This window comes from Scyliorhinus torazame, chromosome 6 (genome assembly GCF_047496885.1).
Source record: "Scyliorhinus torazame isolate Kashiwa2021f chromosome 6, sScyTor2.1, whole genome shotgun sequence".
Taxonomy (NCBI): domain Eukaryota; kingdom Metazoa; phylum Chordata; class Chondrichthyes; order Carcharhiniformes; family Scyliorhinidae; genus Scyliorhinus; species Scyliorhinus torazame.
Window position 1 is genome coordinate 174601258 of NC_092712.1, and position 19073 is coordinate 174620330.

Here is a 19073-nt window from a genome sequence, read left to right on the forward strand (position 1 = left end):
GTTGCTTTTACTGCCTGCATGTCTGCGGCAGCCTGCTTTTCTTCGGTGTTTTTAGCTGTGGGTTTGCTCTGAACAGATTGCTCCCAAATGCGGGACAATCTTTTAACTACCCACTTCTCGTTATGGGCCTCCTCTGAGGGATCATAACTTGTACAGGCTTTCTGTCCTGCATCTGTGGCATGGGAGATAAGGGTGCGGGTCCATTTGGCCATGTTGTCGGGGGACAAATGGGCACGGTCTACGTCTCCGAAGACTGCTGTGAAGTGAATCCACAGGCGTCCAGCGAACGCTGTGGGGTGCTCAGATTTCTTCTGCCTACATTTATTGAGGCCATCTACGGGGTCACCCCGGTTATACCCGATCACATCCAGGATCGCGGTATGCATTTCTTCAAGGGTGCCTCCCCCTACGCTCTGTGGGTCGGGAAGGGCTGCTGCTACCGATGGATCTAAAGTTAAAACCATGAGCTTTACATGCTCTCTCTCGTCCAGGACGTACATGTGCGCCTGGCGTCTAACTGTGGCAAAGAACTGGTGGGGGTCTGAGTTGGGGAGGAACGGTCTGATCTTCTCGCACGCGTCCCGTAATTGGGTCACTGTTAAGGGGGTGGAATATAGATATTCCGCATCGTCCGATGTGGCTGTGCGGTGGGTGGTTACAGGGTTCATTGGAGCCTGAACTAACTGCTGTGTGGGGGGTTGGGGTGCTTTTCTCTCTTGGGGCTTTCCCTGCGCACATGTGCCCTGAACATTTCTCTGCGCTGTTTCGTGTAACTCTTCCCAATCAGGGCCGTCTTCCTGTTCTAACTTTTCCCCAAAGGTTTCTTGAAATCCTTTCTGAACAGAAAGCAGTGATTGCAGCTCTGCAATCTGCTTCCGGCACTTTGCGTGATCTATGGTGCTCTGTCTTTGCTCTGTGGTGGCAGCGTGGAGTGCTCTTAATGCTGCTTTGAGATCACTACACTGTTTCTGTAGCGTCTCTACCTGTTTTTCTGTCTCTTTTCTTACCAGGACTGCACATTGCGTGTCCTGATAGGCCTTTTCATACTGTGACTGGAAACTGCTTAAATGCGCCAGACAAGACTGGTGACCCCGTTTGGCGACAGCCACCTCTTCATCCTTTGCTGCCAATTTCCTCCTTAATTCTAAATTCTCTTCTTCAACTTGCTTACATCGACTTTACTCATCCGATGTATGCCCTCAACTTCTTTGCGGAACGTCTTGACGACCTCCTCTGTGCCTCGCAGTTTGTGCCAAACAGGACACGATTGCCATCGGCTTGCGAGCTTTTCCCAAGCTCTTTTTGTGAATCTCACTCAGGTTCTCCCACCAAGTATGCCCTATACTTCCGGGACCTGATTCCTCGTTATCGCAGAAATCATTCCACACAGGGGCCATCCTTTGCCCTTGAGATATTTCCGGATTTCATCCTCCCAAATGGGACACTGTCCCACTCTACTGCTGCTGGTCGCTGCGACCGCAAATTCCTCAGGGTTCATGAGGCGCTGCATTGCCTGCATGGCCACCTTTCCTATCCGACTGCTTCTTCTAAATTTGGAACAGGGGGCTAAGGCGGTGTTGTAAATGCGGGTTCAGCTTTCGCTATTTTCCGAAAATACAGACTTCCGACAGTTTTGACGCAACAAAAAGCTATCAGTTTTACCTTATAGCCCTGTTAGTTACGCATGCATACACACACTTCCGAATTATGAGTATTGATCAGAACTGCTTGAACATTTGTGGTTTTCTGTTTCGAATTGGGTTTCTCATTCAAATTTCTTGGGTTCTCCCGGAGTGGTTTTCCACTTCTAGATCGGGTCCCACCAGAGCCGCCAAAATGTTGCTCATTTTAGCCTTAGTTTAATTGTTCTTATTCTGTCACCTTTGCTCTTGAGTCGCCAGGTATCTTTCTGATACCGCCACGTGGTTCAAGTCCGAGTAATGATTAATAATCCAACACACCGCTTAGTAAGCGTTAAATCAACGCTCGTTTATTATATACAGCAATTAATACTTATACATTAATTCTACTTCTAAGCTACTTCCTACAACTAACAGGCCAATACTTAACTTTGGAAATGGCCCACTAGGTCAGGGAAACGAATGGCCTTTCGAATGGGTTCTGAGCCTGCGGGATTCAAAAGCTGGTACATGTCGATAGTCAGGTGTGACTATCTCGTACCGATCGTTGGAGTAAAACTTATGTTCTCTTGTGGCTGTTGTAGAAGGTCAGCAGAAGGGTCTCGAAGGGTGCAGCCGGGAGAAGAAGGGTCGATTTGAACTTGGCCCCTATTCTTATAGTCCGCAGGGGCTTCCTGCCTCTCGAGGCGGACCTTGTACCTGGTTCCAAGTGATTGGACTTGGTCCCAATCACTTGGTTCGATATTCTCCAATGCTGGAGCGATTCCTTGATCGAGGGGTGGTCGTTTACCTCTCTTTGTGTCAGCTCCTGCTGGCGCCGAAAGGTCTGGGTTGGCCTTGTGTTACTAATTTGTAGCATATTGTTCCCGGGATTGCTACTTTATACGCAGATGGCTGGGGTGTTGTTATGTTGATGGCTGCAGGTATCGATTCGGTCTGGCTTCCCCATAGGCGAATACACTGTTTTACCTGCAGCTGTCTGTTTGAGTCCTGTTGGCTGATTTTCCCATTAGCCTCTTCCGTTCGCCATTTTAAATCGGGGTTTGGCCATTCTAATCGGGAGTTAGCCATTTTAAGCGGCTACACTATGTGTGTACAAGTGCACGCAAGTGTCTGTGGCTGTGTCTCCTTAACCTGCTGTATATCTCCTTGTCACTGAATTGGGTGGGGGGTAAGCTGAAAGGAGCCTTCCTAAGGTTGAGAGACAGCATAGAATCCCTACAGTACAGAAGGAGGCCATTAGGCCAATAGAGTCTGCATCGACCCTCCGAAAGAGCACCTTACCTCGACCCACTCCCCTGCCCTATCCTGTAACCCCACCTAACCTGCACATCTTTGGACACTTAAGGGGCAATTTGGCATGGCCAATCCACCTAACCTGCTCATCTTTGGACTGTGGGAGGAAACCGGTGCACCCGGAGGAAACCCACACAGACAGGGGGAGAACGTGCAAACTCCACACAGTCTCCCAAGGCTGGAATTGAACCTGGATCCCTGGCACTGAGGCAGCAGTGCTAACCATAATGCCACTGTGCTGCCCCGGTACTTGTTAGAGTGACAAAAGCAGGTACGGGCAAACAAGATCATGGTACAGAGTTAGGAGCAAGCTGAGGAGATGCTATGGAGTTAGTGTTAGTGAACAGGCAGGCATAGATTGGAAAGAAAGCCTTCTGGGTTTGAAAGTAGTGTCTTTCCTTTATGGACATGAAGAGAAACCGATTACCAGTATTGTGAAAATTAGAGCATACGCTTTTTTAAAAATAAACTTGAACTTGTTGTGGTATAGAAAATCACAAAACACTGTCAAGGATGATTGTATCAACTGTATTTTGGACTGTTGATATTTTAAGTTAGTATGTATCCAATGGGTAAATAACCGAGAATTACACATTCAAAAGAAAGAGTTGATACTCAAACGTATTGGCAGCAAGAGGAGTGGGGCCAATTTCTCTGTAGTGTAATTGTGAATGAAAGATGATGAAAAGAGATCGAAATGTTCTATCATTGGGAACAGCTGTTGAGAACAGATAAATTTTCAACTGCTGTTTTAATGATTTTTACATTACATAATTAATTATTGGGAAAGAGAATCCTATACTGCTCAGCAGGCTCTCTATTCGATTTTAAAGTACAAAGGAAACATCCAAGAGGCCCTTTTCCTGTGAAAGTTGAGCGTTATTGGAAGCTAGTATCTCAGTAGATCTGGAGCTGTTATCAATGGACCAAATAGAAGAATTTCTCACACCACATACTTCATGCATATTGCTTTTCTGTTGACCTTTGCAATTTAGTAATTGTTTGGGATTGTATTAAATGATTGGCAGCCTGAAATAATATTTGTGCTCAAGGGGGACAGTAGGTTGGTAGGACCCGATCAATTTTCTTAGAAATATGATGTTTATGTGTTTAAGCTGATTTATACACAAGGCATTACACTCCAGTAATTAGTGGTGTTGCAGCCAACAGCATTTAATTTTGAAACCATTCAAGTCTCACAAAAAATTACTGAAAACTATATTTAGCTAATTTATAAGGACATATCTGTTTTCTTTCACAGCGGAGTAGAGGACAGAAAAGAAAAAGGGGAACCAGTTCTGATGGAGAAAAAGCTGAGGTTTGTGTTTGCCATGGAAAACAGATTATTTTTACCTAAAATATTATGTATATTACATTTGGAATGTTATTTTCGTAATTGTTTCCTAGGAACCGATTCCTCCTAGAGCAAGGCGGCGACGGCAGACCTCATTGCAAAAAAGACCAAAATCAGAAGATTTGAGAACAGAATGTGCTACATGTAAAAGTCCTGGAGACAATGAAAATTTAGTCAGGTAGCTGTTTTATGAGCTTTGCAACTGCTGCTTAAAGTTCTGGCTTCATTAGTACTTAATTATAGTCATAAACAAAGTAAATTGTTATGCAGCAACCTCTTAAAATCTGATTCTGTGCAGAAACATTATTTTGTAAAAGTAGATTGATTCTGTTTATTGAACTGCCACACACATTTACACTATGGATTTGATGTAATTAAGCAAGATGAGCCTTTTTTGCTCCTACAGGAGGATTAATTCTTCCTTGTCAGTTGTAGTATAACAACAGGTCACAAAGATAAACAAACAGTAATCCAATTGGAGTACTTAAGAGTTCTGCATTAAGTAAAGCTCATTCACAGTAGCAAATAATCAATGGGTTAGTTTGTTTCTGACATCTAGTCTCACTGATCTGTAATTCAGGGCATAACATGCCTGCTTGCCATTTTCCCTGTGGAAAGTTGCAGATGAGTTTAATGAGTGAAACCAAACAAAAAGATTCAAAACATGTTTTGAAACACTGTTGTCTATGTTAAGAGTACTCATTCGAGCTTCCCTGATAAATTGGTAGATGAAGACAACAACTGGTGTAGCACGAAGTGTTATAAATCAGAATATTCCAGGTTCGATACCTGGCCTGTGTCAATTTATTTAAAGATCTCAGCCAGGACAGTTGGCCTCCCTTTCACTCGGGTAGAAAGAAAAAAATATTTGTTGTATCAGTGTTCAGTGAATCCTGCTGACAACTGTTTGTGTGTGACATCAGCTGAAAACTGGATTGAGCTGGATTTCGGGTTCCCTTCCAGTCAAATAATCTGACAACATTCACTCTCTTTCTCAATTAGGGACAATTGCCATTTTAAGAAAAATGACGAGGACTATTAGTACCTGTATAATGCACCCGGGGACGAATCGGTGGGGATGGAAGGGGAAATTAAACATTCTATACCATGAGTTTTATGGACGGCATGGTAGCACAGTGGTTAGCATTGTTGCTTCACAGCGCCAGGGTCCCAGGTTTGATTCCCGCTTGGATCACTATCTGCGGAGTCTGCACGTTCTCCCTGTGTCTACATGGGTTTCTTCTGGGTGCTGTGGTTTCCTCCCACAAGTCTTGAAAGACGTGCTGTTAGGTGAATTGGACATTCTGAATTCTCCCTCTGTGTACCTAAACAGGCGCCAGAGTGTGACGACTAGGAGATTTTCACAGTAACTTCATTGCGACGTTAATGTAAGCCTACTTATGACAATAATAAAGATTATTATTAAGCAAAATTCCATAAAATGTTTCACAATATTAAATTCTTAACTTGCGTGAAATTGTGGGTAATTTATCTAAACGTTTTGAAATGATAAAGTCAAAGTAATGTATATTTTGCTGTGTTGCTTTTATTTTTCTTTGATCTGTTATTGTAAAAATTATGGCTGGGATCAATGTACATTCAAAGGCTTTGTTATAGAATACAAAAGTCTCACCTAATCTTTAGTCCAGATAGAATATTGTCCTTCAGTAAGACAGATACAAAGATTAATTTTGATGTTTTTTTTGTTTAGAAATTTAGAGACCCAATGTTTTTTTTTCCATTTAGGGGGCAATTTAGCATGGCCAATTCACCTAACCTGCATATCTTTGGATTGTGGGTGTGAGGCCCATGCAAACGGGGCGAATGTGCAAACTCCACATGGACAGTGACCTGAGGCCGGGATCGAACCTGGGTCCTCGGCGCTGTGAAACAACAATGCTAACCACTGCGCACTGTACTGCCCCCAATTCTGATGATGTGAAACAAATCTGTGCATCAGTACTAACGTTGCACAAAATAATTAAGCATCCGTTAATTTGTGCAAAATGCCAAAAATAACAGTTCCCCTCCTGATTGCTACTCTGTGAACCTCACTCAGAAGCGACAACATGGAGCATGGGTGAGGACTGCAGAAAGCTTGTAGGCCCTTTCACTGTCTAGACCTGCGCATGATAAGTGTGCTAAAGGGCTGTTTTTGCCCACAAAACCATAATTCAAATATGGATATCAAATTGAGGTCAAACATGTATCAATAATTATGATTTTTCTTTTGGCTATTTAAGTGACGTAATATGATTCTATTAAGGACCCTTAACATTTAAAGAGGATTTCGAGCACCACCACCATAATTAACTGACAGAACTACACCAAAAGATTTCACGTTTTTAAACAAAAACAAACATTAATGTATGTAAGAATTAAACAAAGCAAGCACTATTAACTTAAGACTATTGTTTATAATTACTTAGGCTATAAACTCAGTTCTGATTTTTAACCTTCCCTTACCCCCCCAAAAAAACAAAGAATTCCCATTTTAAACAGGAATCTGTTCATCAACGTTCCTTAGGTAGGATCTTCCAAACCATGACCACTACTATCTAGTAGAACAACACCACCTGCAGGTTCATTCATAGCCCTCTAGAAGTCACTTTAATTCTCCTCCATGCTCCAGCTATTCTACAGAATAATATTTCTTGGAGATCCTTCCATTACTGCCTTGGTTCAAACATGCACGAAAGAGCAGAATGCCAGAGGTGAGGTGAGAGTCACTGCCCTTGACATTGAGGCAGCATTTTACCGAGTATTGGATCAAAGCGCTCTAGCAAAACTGGAATCAATAGGAATCATGGTGAAAATGTTCTACTGGTTGGAGTCATAGTTGGCACAAAGGAAGATGGTTGTGGTGGTTGAAGGTCAATCATCTCAGCTCCAAGGCATCGCTGCGGGAGTTCCTCAGGAGAGTGTCCTAGGCCCAACCATCTTCAGCAGTTTCATCAAAGACCTTCCTTCTAGCATAAGAAGACTGCCGAATGTTCAGCGCCATTCCTAACTCAGTTGTTGAAGCAATCCATTTCCACCATCTGCAATGCACAAGTCAGGTGTGTAATGGAATACTCTCCACTTGCCTGGATGAGTGTAGCTCCAACAGCACTCCAGAAGCTCAACAACACCAGGACAAAGCAGCCTGCTTGATTACTATCCCTTCCACAAACATCAACCCCTCCCACACCGATGAACAGTAGAAGCCGTGTGCACCATCTACAAGATGCACTGCAGGAATTCACCCAGAATCCTTAGGTAGTACCTACCAAACTCATGACCACTACCATCTAGAAGGACAACACCACCTGGAGGTTCCCTTCCAGGTCACTCACTATTCTGAATTGGAAATATATCACCGTTCCTTCACTGTCGCTGGTTCAAAATCCTGGTATTCCCTCTCTTAAGAGCACTATGGGTGTACCTATACCGCAGGGACTGGATCGGTTCAAGAAGGCAGCTCAGCACCACCTTCTGAAGGGCAACTAGGTCTGGGCAATAAATATTGGCCTTACCATCAACGCTCACGTCCTGTAAATGAAATTTTAAAAATTAGTTTTCTGGCTAAGTGGGCCTGCAACGTTTTTTATTCATTCATGGGATGTGGGTGTCGCTGGCTGGGCCAGCATTTATTGCCTTTGAGAAGGTAGTTGTGAGCTGTCTTCATGAACAGCTGCTGTGCGTGGGGTCTAGGACACCTACGGTGCTGTTTGGGAGAGAATTCCAGGATTTTGACCCAGAGACAGTTGGAGAACGGAAGCCTATTTGCAAGTCAGGATAGTGAGTGGCTTGGCTGTCTTTGTCCTTCTGGATAGTATGTTACCGTTGTGGTTTTTCAGGGTGTTATATAAGGAGCCTTAGTGAGCTCCTGGGGGCCTTGTACTTTCTACACGCTGCCACCACTGTCCATCAATGGTGGAGGTAGGAATGTTTATGGATAGGGTGCCAATCAAGCAGGTTGCTGTGTCCATAACCAAGACATAGGAACAGAAGTAGGCCACTTGACCCATCGAGTCTGCCCTGCCATTCAATCAGATCATTACTCATCTGAAATGATAATCCTCAACTCCACTTTCCCACCTTATCTCTATAACTCTTGATTCCCTTACTGATTAAAAATTTGCCTATATCAGCCTTGAACATACTTAATTGCCTTGCCTCCACGGTAGAGAATTCCACAGATTGACTGTCCTCTGCGAGAAGAAATTCCCCCTTATCTATGTGTAACGAAAAGGGTTTCCTTTACTCCACAACAGGCTGGTATTGGGTGTCACAGATAACTGTGGGTGTCTCTCTCCTGCAGGTGTTGAAACCACAACCCGGAAGTGTCGCACTGGGACAGCTTCGCAAGAGAGAGGGGACAAGTCTCACTGTTTATACCTAACCAGTGAGGTTGTCCTTATGCCACACCAGTTAACTGCCACCTACGCCTAAGTGAGTCTCTCTCATGTGATGGTGAAATGTCACCCGGAAGCGCCCCACTAGTGCAACTTCACAAGAGGGAGATAGAAAGAGGGACCACTGTTTATCCCTAACCAGTAGCCTCTCTTCAGTGAGCGAGTTTGAAGCGCTCAGATTCCCTTTTCTGGTCCTTGACTACGGGATTATGTCTTGGCAATTATTGTGACTTGACCAGAGCGGACAGTGAAAGGAAGGTGAAACCACAATAATGGTAGTTTTAAAATAATTGATTTATTCAAGAAAAATTAAGTCTTCTGCAACTCTGATTAACCCCCACACACACACACACGGATTATGAAATACTTAGTGTAAACCAAGAGACTAAACGGCACATCGGAAATTCTTACAGCTTACACAGATTTACTTTAGCGACGCAAACACAGATACACAGATATATTCACTCACCCATCCCAAACCTCAACAAGCTATACTAATTGGGAGTTTTCTGTGAGCTGGAGGAATATACTCACCGCTCCAGGGACAGGATAGTTAAAAAAACGTTGGCACAAATTTCTTTAGATCTTCTTCCAAGCTAGCCGGTCCTTGCGGCTATTGCTCCTCCGGTTCTTGCAGCAAGGCAAGAGTAGAGTTCTTCCAGCAGTTCCTCAAACTTGACATTTTAAGGGCAGAACCCTGAACGGGTCAAATATTGACCCTCCCACAGGTGAGTTCCAGGACAAAGGAAGCCTTTTTGATTGTTGACAGGATGGAAGTGATTAAGTTCCCCAATCAAAAGGTGTCATAATGTAATTTGATTTTAATCAGTGCCCTTACAAAAGCTTGCAATGTCTCTGGTTTCTGCTGGTCTCTTGACAATGGTCGCTGGAGACAACGTTAATTGTTATCCCATTAAGGTATTGTGAGTCCACCTGGCCCGGGCAGCAAGTGATTTGCATTTCGACTGCCCCTGGTCTCTGAATGAGTTGGGCCGATTCATGACTCATGGTCTGTTTGTCTTGATTCAGTTGTCTGCCTGCAGACATGGTTTGTACAGCAATCTGTCCACTTAAAATGGAATGTCCCTTTTCCAACATGTCCAGTTCATTTTGGTCCTTTGATGAGTTTGCTACAACTTACATATGTCTTAAATGGGTGATCATTTACTCTGAGATTACGCCCTCTGGCCCTAGACTCTCACACCAGAGGAAACAACCTCTCAGCATCTACCCTGTCAAGCCCCCTGAGAATCTTAGATTTCGCGATTCGGTCCCCTCTCATTCTTCTAAACTCCAATGAGCATAGACCCAACCTCTTTTCATAAGAAAATTCCTCCATCCCCGAGATCAACCTCGTGAACCTTCTCTGGACTGATCTCCAATGCCAATATATCTTTCCTTAGTTAAGGGGACGAAAACTGTGCACGGTATTCCAGGTGTCCTGGATTTTGTTAAGCTTCATGAATGTTGTTGGAGCTGCATTCATCCAGGCAGGTGGCGAGTATTCCGTCACATTTCTGACTTGTGCCTTTAGATTGTGGACAGACATTAAGGAGTCAGGAGGTGAGCTACTTGCCATAGGATCCCTGGCCTTTTGTAGCCACTGTATTCACAAAGCTAGTTCAGATCCTTTGCTGGTCAATATTGATACCTCAGAATTGTGGATACCGCTGCTCCTTGTTCATGTTGCTGGCAAATATCCAACTGCCATCTCAAAACTTCCAGGGAACTCTGCTGACTGCTTTCTGCCCCAAGGCTCTGTGAGGACCACTGTTAATTTCCTCCTCTTGATGAAAACTAGGCAAATCTTTCTGCTGCTATTTCCATCACAAAATTCAAACTGAGCTTAACACGACCCACATTCCTCACAGGGAACAATAAAGTGGAGGCCTGACTAATACTCATCTCAATTGGCACTCTCAATACAGTGAGATGAAATCTACACCGAAGCAAAACTGCAACTGTGACCCACTTAACATAAAGAAAAGAATATCCTACCCCCACAGCATCAGTATGATGACATGTGATGCTTCGAAATCAGCTCAAACAGAAATGCAAACCAATCATTTACCTTCAACACAATTCTTTGAGCATGTAACCCATATAAATAATTTATTTCTCTAATGGAGTATGATCCACTTTCCCAGAATTGCTAAATTTTAGCTTACTCTATGGAGATGACAATAAACATCCTTTCTCTACCAAGAGGTCCAGAAATGGGTCATCCAGTGATTAGTGTTTACACTTCGAACTCTGACTTTGAAGATAAACTAGGTCATTTTTAACTAATTGACTCCAGGCTTGTTTGAACTGAATTCATTTTAGGTCTGCCCATCAGTTTCTCAAAATATGCCCCCATTTATCTACAGTTAAATCTTTAATTCCTAAAACCAAAAATTACATTTGAAAACATAAGAATTACAAACTAGATTTTCACAACAATGGATCGCTGTATTATAAAGTTCATTGAACTAGTACTGTTCAGATTACAGTTCATTTTCTATCATTTCTAAGTAAATAAAGAGTTGGATAATATATTCAGACATGCTGCAGCATAGTCTATATGGTGTAGAAATATACAGTAGCTCATTATTTAAAATCTTAAATTATTTAAATTTATAATTTACAATTATATAAGAATCTTGTGCAAGTTACTTAAATGTTTACTCTCCGCCATAGGATAATTACAATTGCGGTAATGCCCACCATAAAATAACCACTATTAGAGCAAAGCTTCACCATTAATTTAGAACATTTACTGAATTGCAAATTAAAAATGGGATATCTAGTCCGTCTAAACAAAAAATTCTAATTTAGTTTAGAACGGTTCAACTTCAAGAAACCCCTGGATTGGAAGTTGAATCCATACTTTCTGCATCAGGTGCACTCTCATTTCTGAACCTAAAGATTAATTGTATCAAATCCACTCCAGAGATTTGAGCACAGGACCTTGGTTGATACTTTTTTTTGAAAATATTTTTATTCTACTCCTTTTTCACATTTTCTCCCAAATTTACACCCACCAATAACCATTAATGAATATAATGTCAATCCCCATATTAATAACAACGATCCCATCCTCCCACCAAACCCCAAACGTTAGCCCGCATGTTAACATAAACAAATGACAAAAAGGAATCAGGAATCACCCAGAGTCACCATTAACGCATACAGTCCCTCTTCCCCCCCCCCACCCCTAATGTTCGATGTAATCCAATTCTCGAAAGTGCATAATGAATAATGCCCATGAATTGTAGAACCCCCCCACCCTTCCCCTCAGTTCAAATTTAACCTTTTCAAGAATTCTAGCAGCCCCCCCCCCCCCCCCGCCATGCGAGGGCACAGAGTGGAGAGGTTGATCTCCACCCTAACAGGATCCGCCTTCGGGCGAGCAACGAGGTGAAGGCTACAACATCTGCCTCCGTGCCCGTTTCCACCCCGGCTGGTCTGACACCCCGAATATGGCCTCCCAAGAGCCCGGGTCCACTTTCACATGCACCACTTTAGAGATTACCCTAAAAACCTCCTTCCAGTAATCCTCCAGCTGTGGACAGGACCAAAACATATGAACGTGGTTTGTGCCCCCCACCCCCCAACAACGTTCACACATATCTTCTACCCCCCACAAAGAGCCGGCTCATCCTCGCCCTTGTAATGTGTGCTCTGTACACCACCTTCAGCTGTATCAGCCCCAAACTCGCACACGAGGTGGAGGCATTCGCCCTTCGGAACACCTCACACCAGAACCCCTCCTGCATACCCTCTCCGAACTCTTCCTCCCACTTTGCCTTGATCCCTTCCAGCGGCGCCTTCTCCTCCTCCAAAATAGCCCCATAAACCGCCGGTTACTACCCCCTTCTCCAGTGCCCCTGTCATCAGCACCTCCTCCAGCAGTGTGGAAGCCTGCTCCACTGGGAAGCTCTATCTCCTTTCTGGCAAAGTCTCGAACCTGCATGTGTCTAAATATTTCCCCCTGCTCCAGCCCATACTTCGCTCCCAGCTCCTTCAATCCCGCAAACCGAACCCCAAGAAACAAGTCTTTTAGTGGACCTTGGTTGATACTTGTGTGCTTTTGGTATTCTGGTCAATATCAAACTCTCAGTTGCCATCACTAAAATAAATTAGCCAATCATTCATCACATTACTGTTGTGGGACTGTGCTGTGCACAAGCTGATCTCAATATTTCACTACTTTTTAATTCATTTCAAAATACTTAATTGGCTGTAAAGCACTTGGTGTCAACCTGAGGTCGTGGCAGGTGCAAAAGCAAAACGCATGTACCTTATTTTCTTTCTTTCAAATAACAAATGCTTACAATTACCTTATGTACTTCTGGAAAAACAAGTGACACACATCATTATCTTCAAATTCCACTGTCATTCATTTTATGCCATCACTTAGTAACTTCGAACACATAACTGCATGGTGAACATGTGTTCTTACAACCACATGTATAACCGTGACAACCACAAACTTGTGGACTCTTTCTTCAACACTTTAATCCAGAATATTGATCGAAGGTGAGCAATAATCCCAATACTGATCCGAGCAGCCACCTTCAAAATTAACCACTTGCTAGTTATGCTAATGATTTCAGTATTTGATCCAATCCAAAGTCTGTCTGCTAGCAATGTGACTGTGTTTGGAATGAATTTGTAGCTTTTTGAGATTCGTTCTTGCTGTAAAATTGTGCATCAGTCAAAGATGATGACATCTGACTTCCTGCTCAGACTGCAATATAGCAATGTAGCTTATCACAAATGAGTATAGAGAGAAAGCAACAAAGTAATAGGTTGAAAATAAATAAATTTAAGTGATATAGTAATTGAGAAAAATAATAGAATGTGTTTTATAGTGGAGGTGACTTATGCTGTATACTTAAGTTGCTAAAAAGCCTTTGAGGTTGTCAGAATTGGAACTTAAACTGCATTATCAATTTATCCCCAATTTAGTGCAAGGCATCAGCTTAGTAAAGGAGTTGAACTGCCTGATAGGAATGGCTGCCCAGGGAATTGGTAAGGGGATGTTTGGCAAGGAAATTGTCTGCTTGCAGACATTAAAGACATTACAAAACATTTTGGTGGATAATGCATGATTTAATAACTTCTAACAATGACCAGCAGTAAGCTGAGGAATTTGAGTGCTACTTAAAGTAATGCTTAGCTTGCACTGTTCACTTGCTGCTAGAGAGCGGATGACTACACAGTTTGAAGAGGACTTTTTAGGCACATCAAACACTTTGTGGGACACTTTGTCAAGATTTCATCAACACCATAACCACTATCATCTGGAAGGACAAGGGCAACAGAAACATGGAAATACCCACCACCTGGAAGTTTCCCTCCAAGCCATTCATCGTCCTGACTCGGAAAAATATTGCCGATCCTTCACTGTCTCTGGATCAAAATTCTAGAACTCCCTCTGTAACAGCACTGTTGGTGTATCTACACCACATGGATTGTAGTAATTCAAGAAGGCAACTCATCACCACCTTGTCAAGGGCAATTAAGGATGGGCTATGAATGCTGCCTAGCTAATGAAGGCCACATCCCTTAAATACATTTTTAAAAATTCTATGAATATTTTTCATTGACATTTTCTCAGGACTCCACCCAAGAAGAGTAAATGCTGTGTTACTGTACCTTAATGGTCACCTTATAGGTGTTACCATGAGAAAGGGAATGTTTGATCATGAGAAATTTGCTGCAGGCTTGCCAGTGGGAGGAAAAGATGAGGTATACCAAGCAGCACCAGCTGCTGTAGAAGAGTGGATAGGAGGCACAGTCCACTAAGGGTCTTCAGAGAGCATTGTTCTTGCATTTACATGACTTAACAAAGAGATCATTACTGAGCTCTAAAGTCTTGTCGAACAGAAACTCAGATGTTGCACCACAGCCAGGACAGCGTTGCGTGAGATGATCAAGATCAGAGTAGCGCTTAATTTTGATGCAACTGGAACTTCTGTTAAAGGAGGCTGCAACTGCTCCATTTCTTCTGAGGAATGGCTATATATTCTTCTCTGTTGTCAAAGAAGGCCAGCTGTGGAGATTCACCTGAAGAGGAGTTGTGCCCCAAAAGTTAGTGATTCAAAAACCTGTTGGACTTTAACCTGGTGTTGTAAGACTTCTTACTGTGCTCACCCGTGTCCAACGCCGGCATCTCCACATCTTGGCTACCATCGACACCGCAAACAGCCGGCTCAAAGTGGAGAGGATCTGGAGGGCAGCACGGCGGCGCAGTGGTTAGCACTGCTGTCTCTCGGCGCCCAGGTCCCAGGTTCGTACCCGGCTCTGGGTCACTGACCGTGTGGAGTTTGCACATTCTCCCTGTGTTTGCGTGGGTTTCGCCCCCACAACCCAAAGATGGGCAGGTTAGGTGGATTGGCCACGCTAAATTGCCCCTTAATTGGAATAAATGAATTGGGTACTCTAAATTTATTTTTTGAAAATGTGGATAGGATCTCCAAGAAGATTGCGCATATAGACACTGACTTAAAGAAGACCAGAGGCAGAGAGCTCAAGGATTGTGGAAACCATTGACTGCACACGTGGTCATGTGGGCCACTTGTCTAATGTCAGGTGTTCAAGAGTAGGAAGGAATTTAATTCCCTCTATGTACAGCTTGTTTGTAATCATAGCAGTGCCATCTCTGCTCCCTGCTATCCAGGGAGCTTCCACAATATTGAAAGAGACAGCCCATTCGTCCCACTGGTCACAATGTCCATAGTTGGCAATAAGGTGATGGGATACTCTTTGACACCTTGTATTGTGACTGAGTAACCTCATACAGCAGCTGAGCACTTGTACAATGAGAGCCACTCCACCACCAGGAGAATCATTGAGCATACCATTGGGATCCTAAAGCAGACATTTAGATGACTTAACTGGTCAGAAGCTGCCTTGAAAAGATGTCACAGCTTGTAATTTACCTCGCGCTCCGTAATCTGGCTAATGTGTGAGGAGAACTGCTACCACCAGGAGAGGGACAAACTGAGGAGCTATCAAAGAAGGGGGAACAGGAATGAGACCAATGGGAGCACCAGAGGGTTCTCAATAGACTGCTGCACTGGCATGGATATTTGTCACCATTTAATTGAAGAGCACTTTTTAGAGATGGTCTCTGCCATCAGACACCAGAGGGATGTTTTTCTTTTTGTCTACTGTGTACGTTTTCTTGGCCGCAGAAAAATACTTTTCACTATACTGCGGTACATGTGACAATTAATAAATCAAAAATCAAATCACAGTATGTACCTTCCATGATTTACGATGCATCAGACTGCTCATTATGTGCGTTCACCAATTTCACCACTACCCAATTATCATTATTACTCTTAGCTTCACCAAAAACAAACAAGAGAAACCTTATGCAACCAACTCTGCTTACAAATATTAAATTATAACCCTGGTGCTTACCCTTTGTGGCTATCTATAAGTGCTTTTGATTAGCCTTGTGCTTCTATGAAGTGCAAGCCCCAAGGACGACACCAAGTAAGACAGATAGCTGCAGAGAATCTGAATAGGGCAGTTCTGATGACATGAATTAGTGGACATTGATGGTTCAGACTGCACTATCTCAACATTGACTTAAGCTGTCTGGGTTATCTGGGTGACAGACATTGGCAAAGACATTGGTGCAGCGGCAGAGGAGGGAGCAGCAATGCAAGCGTGCAAAGAGAGATTAGTAGGGTTCCTGCTTTATGACTTCCATATAACTGCTCGAGCCCTCTGCTCATCTAATCAGGATGTAGCGGAGGACAGATCCTAGTATGTCTGACTCCAGAGCAAAAGGTTGTGTGTTCCAAGAGACAGTCTGCAAACTTTTTTCAATCAAGGAGCCTTGAGCTACATTGACCAGCTGCCTGAACTGTTGGTGATGATTCTGTATTTCCTATTTGCATCTCCTCACAACCTACTGTTTTGTCTTGTTACAGTCCCATTACCAACACCGTTCGCCTTTTGCAAACCTTTCTATTGTCACATTATTCCTCTCGCTTAACATCCGTTACATCTTATCTTTCTCTCAGAACTGGAATAAGTTAATAGAGCGAAACCTCTTCATGGAATTTACAGTGCAGAAGGAAGCCATTCAGCCCATCGAGTCTGCACCAGCCCTTGGAAAGAGCACCCCATCCAAGCCCACACTTCCAACTTATCCCCATAACCCACTAACCCCACTTAACCTTTATTGGACACTAAGGGCAATTTAGCATGGCCAAGCCACCTAACCTGCTCATCTTTGGACTGTGGGAGAAAATCGGAGCACCCGGAGGAAACCCACGCAGACACTGGGAGAACGTGCAGACTCTACACAGACAGTGATCCAAGCCGGGAATCAAACCGGGGACCCTGGAGCTGTGAAGCAACTGTGCTAACCACTGTGCTACCGTGCTGCCCCAACTACCTGCCAAATCGACCTGAAACATTATCTCCATTTCCTCTATCTGCCAATTCTGCCTGAACTGTTGACTCTGTCTAACATTTTCTGTTTTTATTTCAATTTCCAGCATCTCGCCTCGTTCAGATTCCTTGCAGAGAATGTTTTTGTTATTTATTCTTTCGCAGAGTGTGGGTGTCACTAACTAGGCTAGCACTTTTGTCCTTCCCTAATTGACCTTGAGAAGGTGTTGGCGAGTCGCCGCCTTGAAATGCGGAAGTCCTTGTGATGCAGCTACACCCAAAGTCCTGTTAGAAAGGGAGTAATAGGGTTTCAACCCAGCAACAGTGAAGGAACAATGATAAAACTCCAAATAAAGATGCTGTGGCTTGGAGGAGAATTTGCAGCTGGTGGTGTTCCCATGCGTTTGTTGCCTTGTTCGAGGTGATGGAGGTTACGAGCTTGAAAGGTGCTATTGAAGGAGCCTTGGTGAGTTGTTACAGTAAACGGCACACATTGTTGCCACTATGTGCCTGTGGTCGAGGGCCTGAATTTTAAGTTCGTGGATGGGGTGTAAATCAAGCGGGCTGCTTTGTCCTGGATGGTGTCAAGCTTCTTGAATATTGTTGGAGCTGCACTCATCACATCACACTCTTGACTTGTACCTTATTGATGGTGGACAGGCAGGGAGTCTGGAGGTGAATTTCCCACCACATAATTCCCAGCTGACTTGCTCTTCCAACCACAGTATTAATATGGCTAGTTCTAACCCCCACCCCCAGAATTCTGACAAAATTGAAAAAAGTAATTCCACTCCAAGATACTAACAATTTCTACCTTGATGAGCAGAAAAAATGAAATTCTGATGCATTTTTAAAACAACATATGGTATGACAAATTTTCACGTTAAGCTACTTTAAAAATGTAAATTTAAGTCGCGATTTTGAGTGCAATTTTCGAAGTTTATTCAATAAATCTTCCATTCATCAACTAAGTAAAAGTAGTTCACACTGGATATATCTTGGTACACTTAACATCTTAAAATGTAAGCATAAAATATGTTCATTATATGCAAATGTTTGTGCCTACCAATAAATTTCTGTACACTTGCATGATAAGCACTCACTTCAAATTGAGGTTTCTCATGCAAGTAAAATGTTAAGTTTTCAGTCACCACCCCCACCATGTACAATGTACATTCTTGATGCTGAAAAAATAGCAGATTTAAATAAATATTAAATAGTAAGCAAAGTGAAGAAATGAATTAAAGAAATTAAAAGGGCAATAAATTTCAAAAAACAAGAATAACAAAGGTAAAGACCAAACTACAAATGGGAGTCTGTTCAAGATGTTGATAATTGGACAACTATAAGCATCGAAAGAAGCAATGCTTTTAGATGGAAAGTAAAAAGACTGATAGAAGGAAAAGGATAATAAGATATAGCCCTCGATATTAGTACAAATTGCATGCACAAAAGTCGCAATGAAATCTAACGGGTCAGATTCTCTGATTTCCAGATGAACTTTGTAAAAGGTTAAAATAAAAATAGAATACGAGAAACTAGCATGCATTTAACATAATTCACAAGAGCAAGGTTAGCACCTAGTTTATGTAACACTACTTGTAAGTTACAGGTGGTTGCAGTCAGGAACAAAAAGGAAGCAATTTTCCCTCAGCAGTAGGAGAAAGAAATCTGCTGCTGTGAAGTAAAGGCATGGTCATGAGTACCCACGAAAAGTAGGCGTAATGTCTCCCAATATTGGATGTAGTGTAGACAACAGGCAAAGACCAACTCATGAAAATGAGTGCAGTTGTTGATTCACCTCTATCCTCTGGTGCACATCGGTCTCTTACTCTGTTTTGCCAAGTGTTTTCAATCCATCACCCCTCCGAACAACTTGGATTTCAATAGTGCCAATTGTTTCATTTCTGTGCACTTCCTCACCTTTCCATTTATCCATCCATCCTTGGACAGTGTGATGAATCTGTCTGATAGTCACCTTCACCA

General features: G+C 43.0%; 1 protein-coding gene across 3 annotated transcripts in view; it reads left to right on the plus strand.

Moving 5' to 3' along the window:
• Window positions 1–19073, plus strand: part of phf14 (PHD finger protein 14) — a 362139-nt gene that overhangs the window by 234365 nt on the left and 108701 nt on the right. For all 3 annotated transcript variants that reach the window (XM_072509115.1, XM_072509117.1, XM_072509116.1), the window contains exons 15-16: window positions 4198–4254; window positions 4344–4468. In XM_072509115.1, the coding sequence (XP_072365216.1) occupies window positions 4198–4254; window positions 4344–4468 (182 nt within the window). The remainder of the gene's footprint in view (window positions 1–4197; window positions 4255–4343; window positions 4469–19073) is intronic.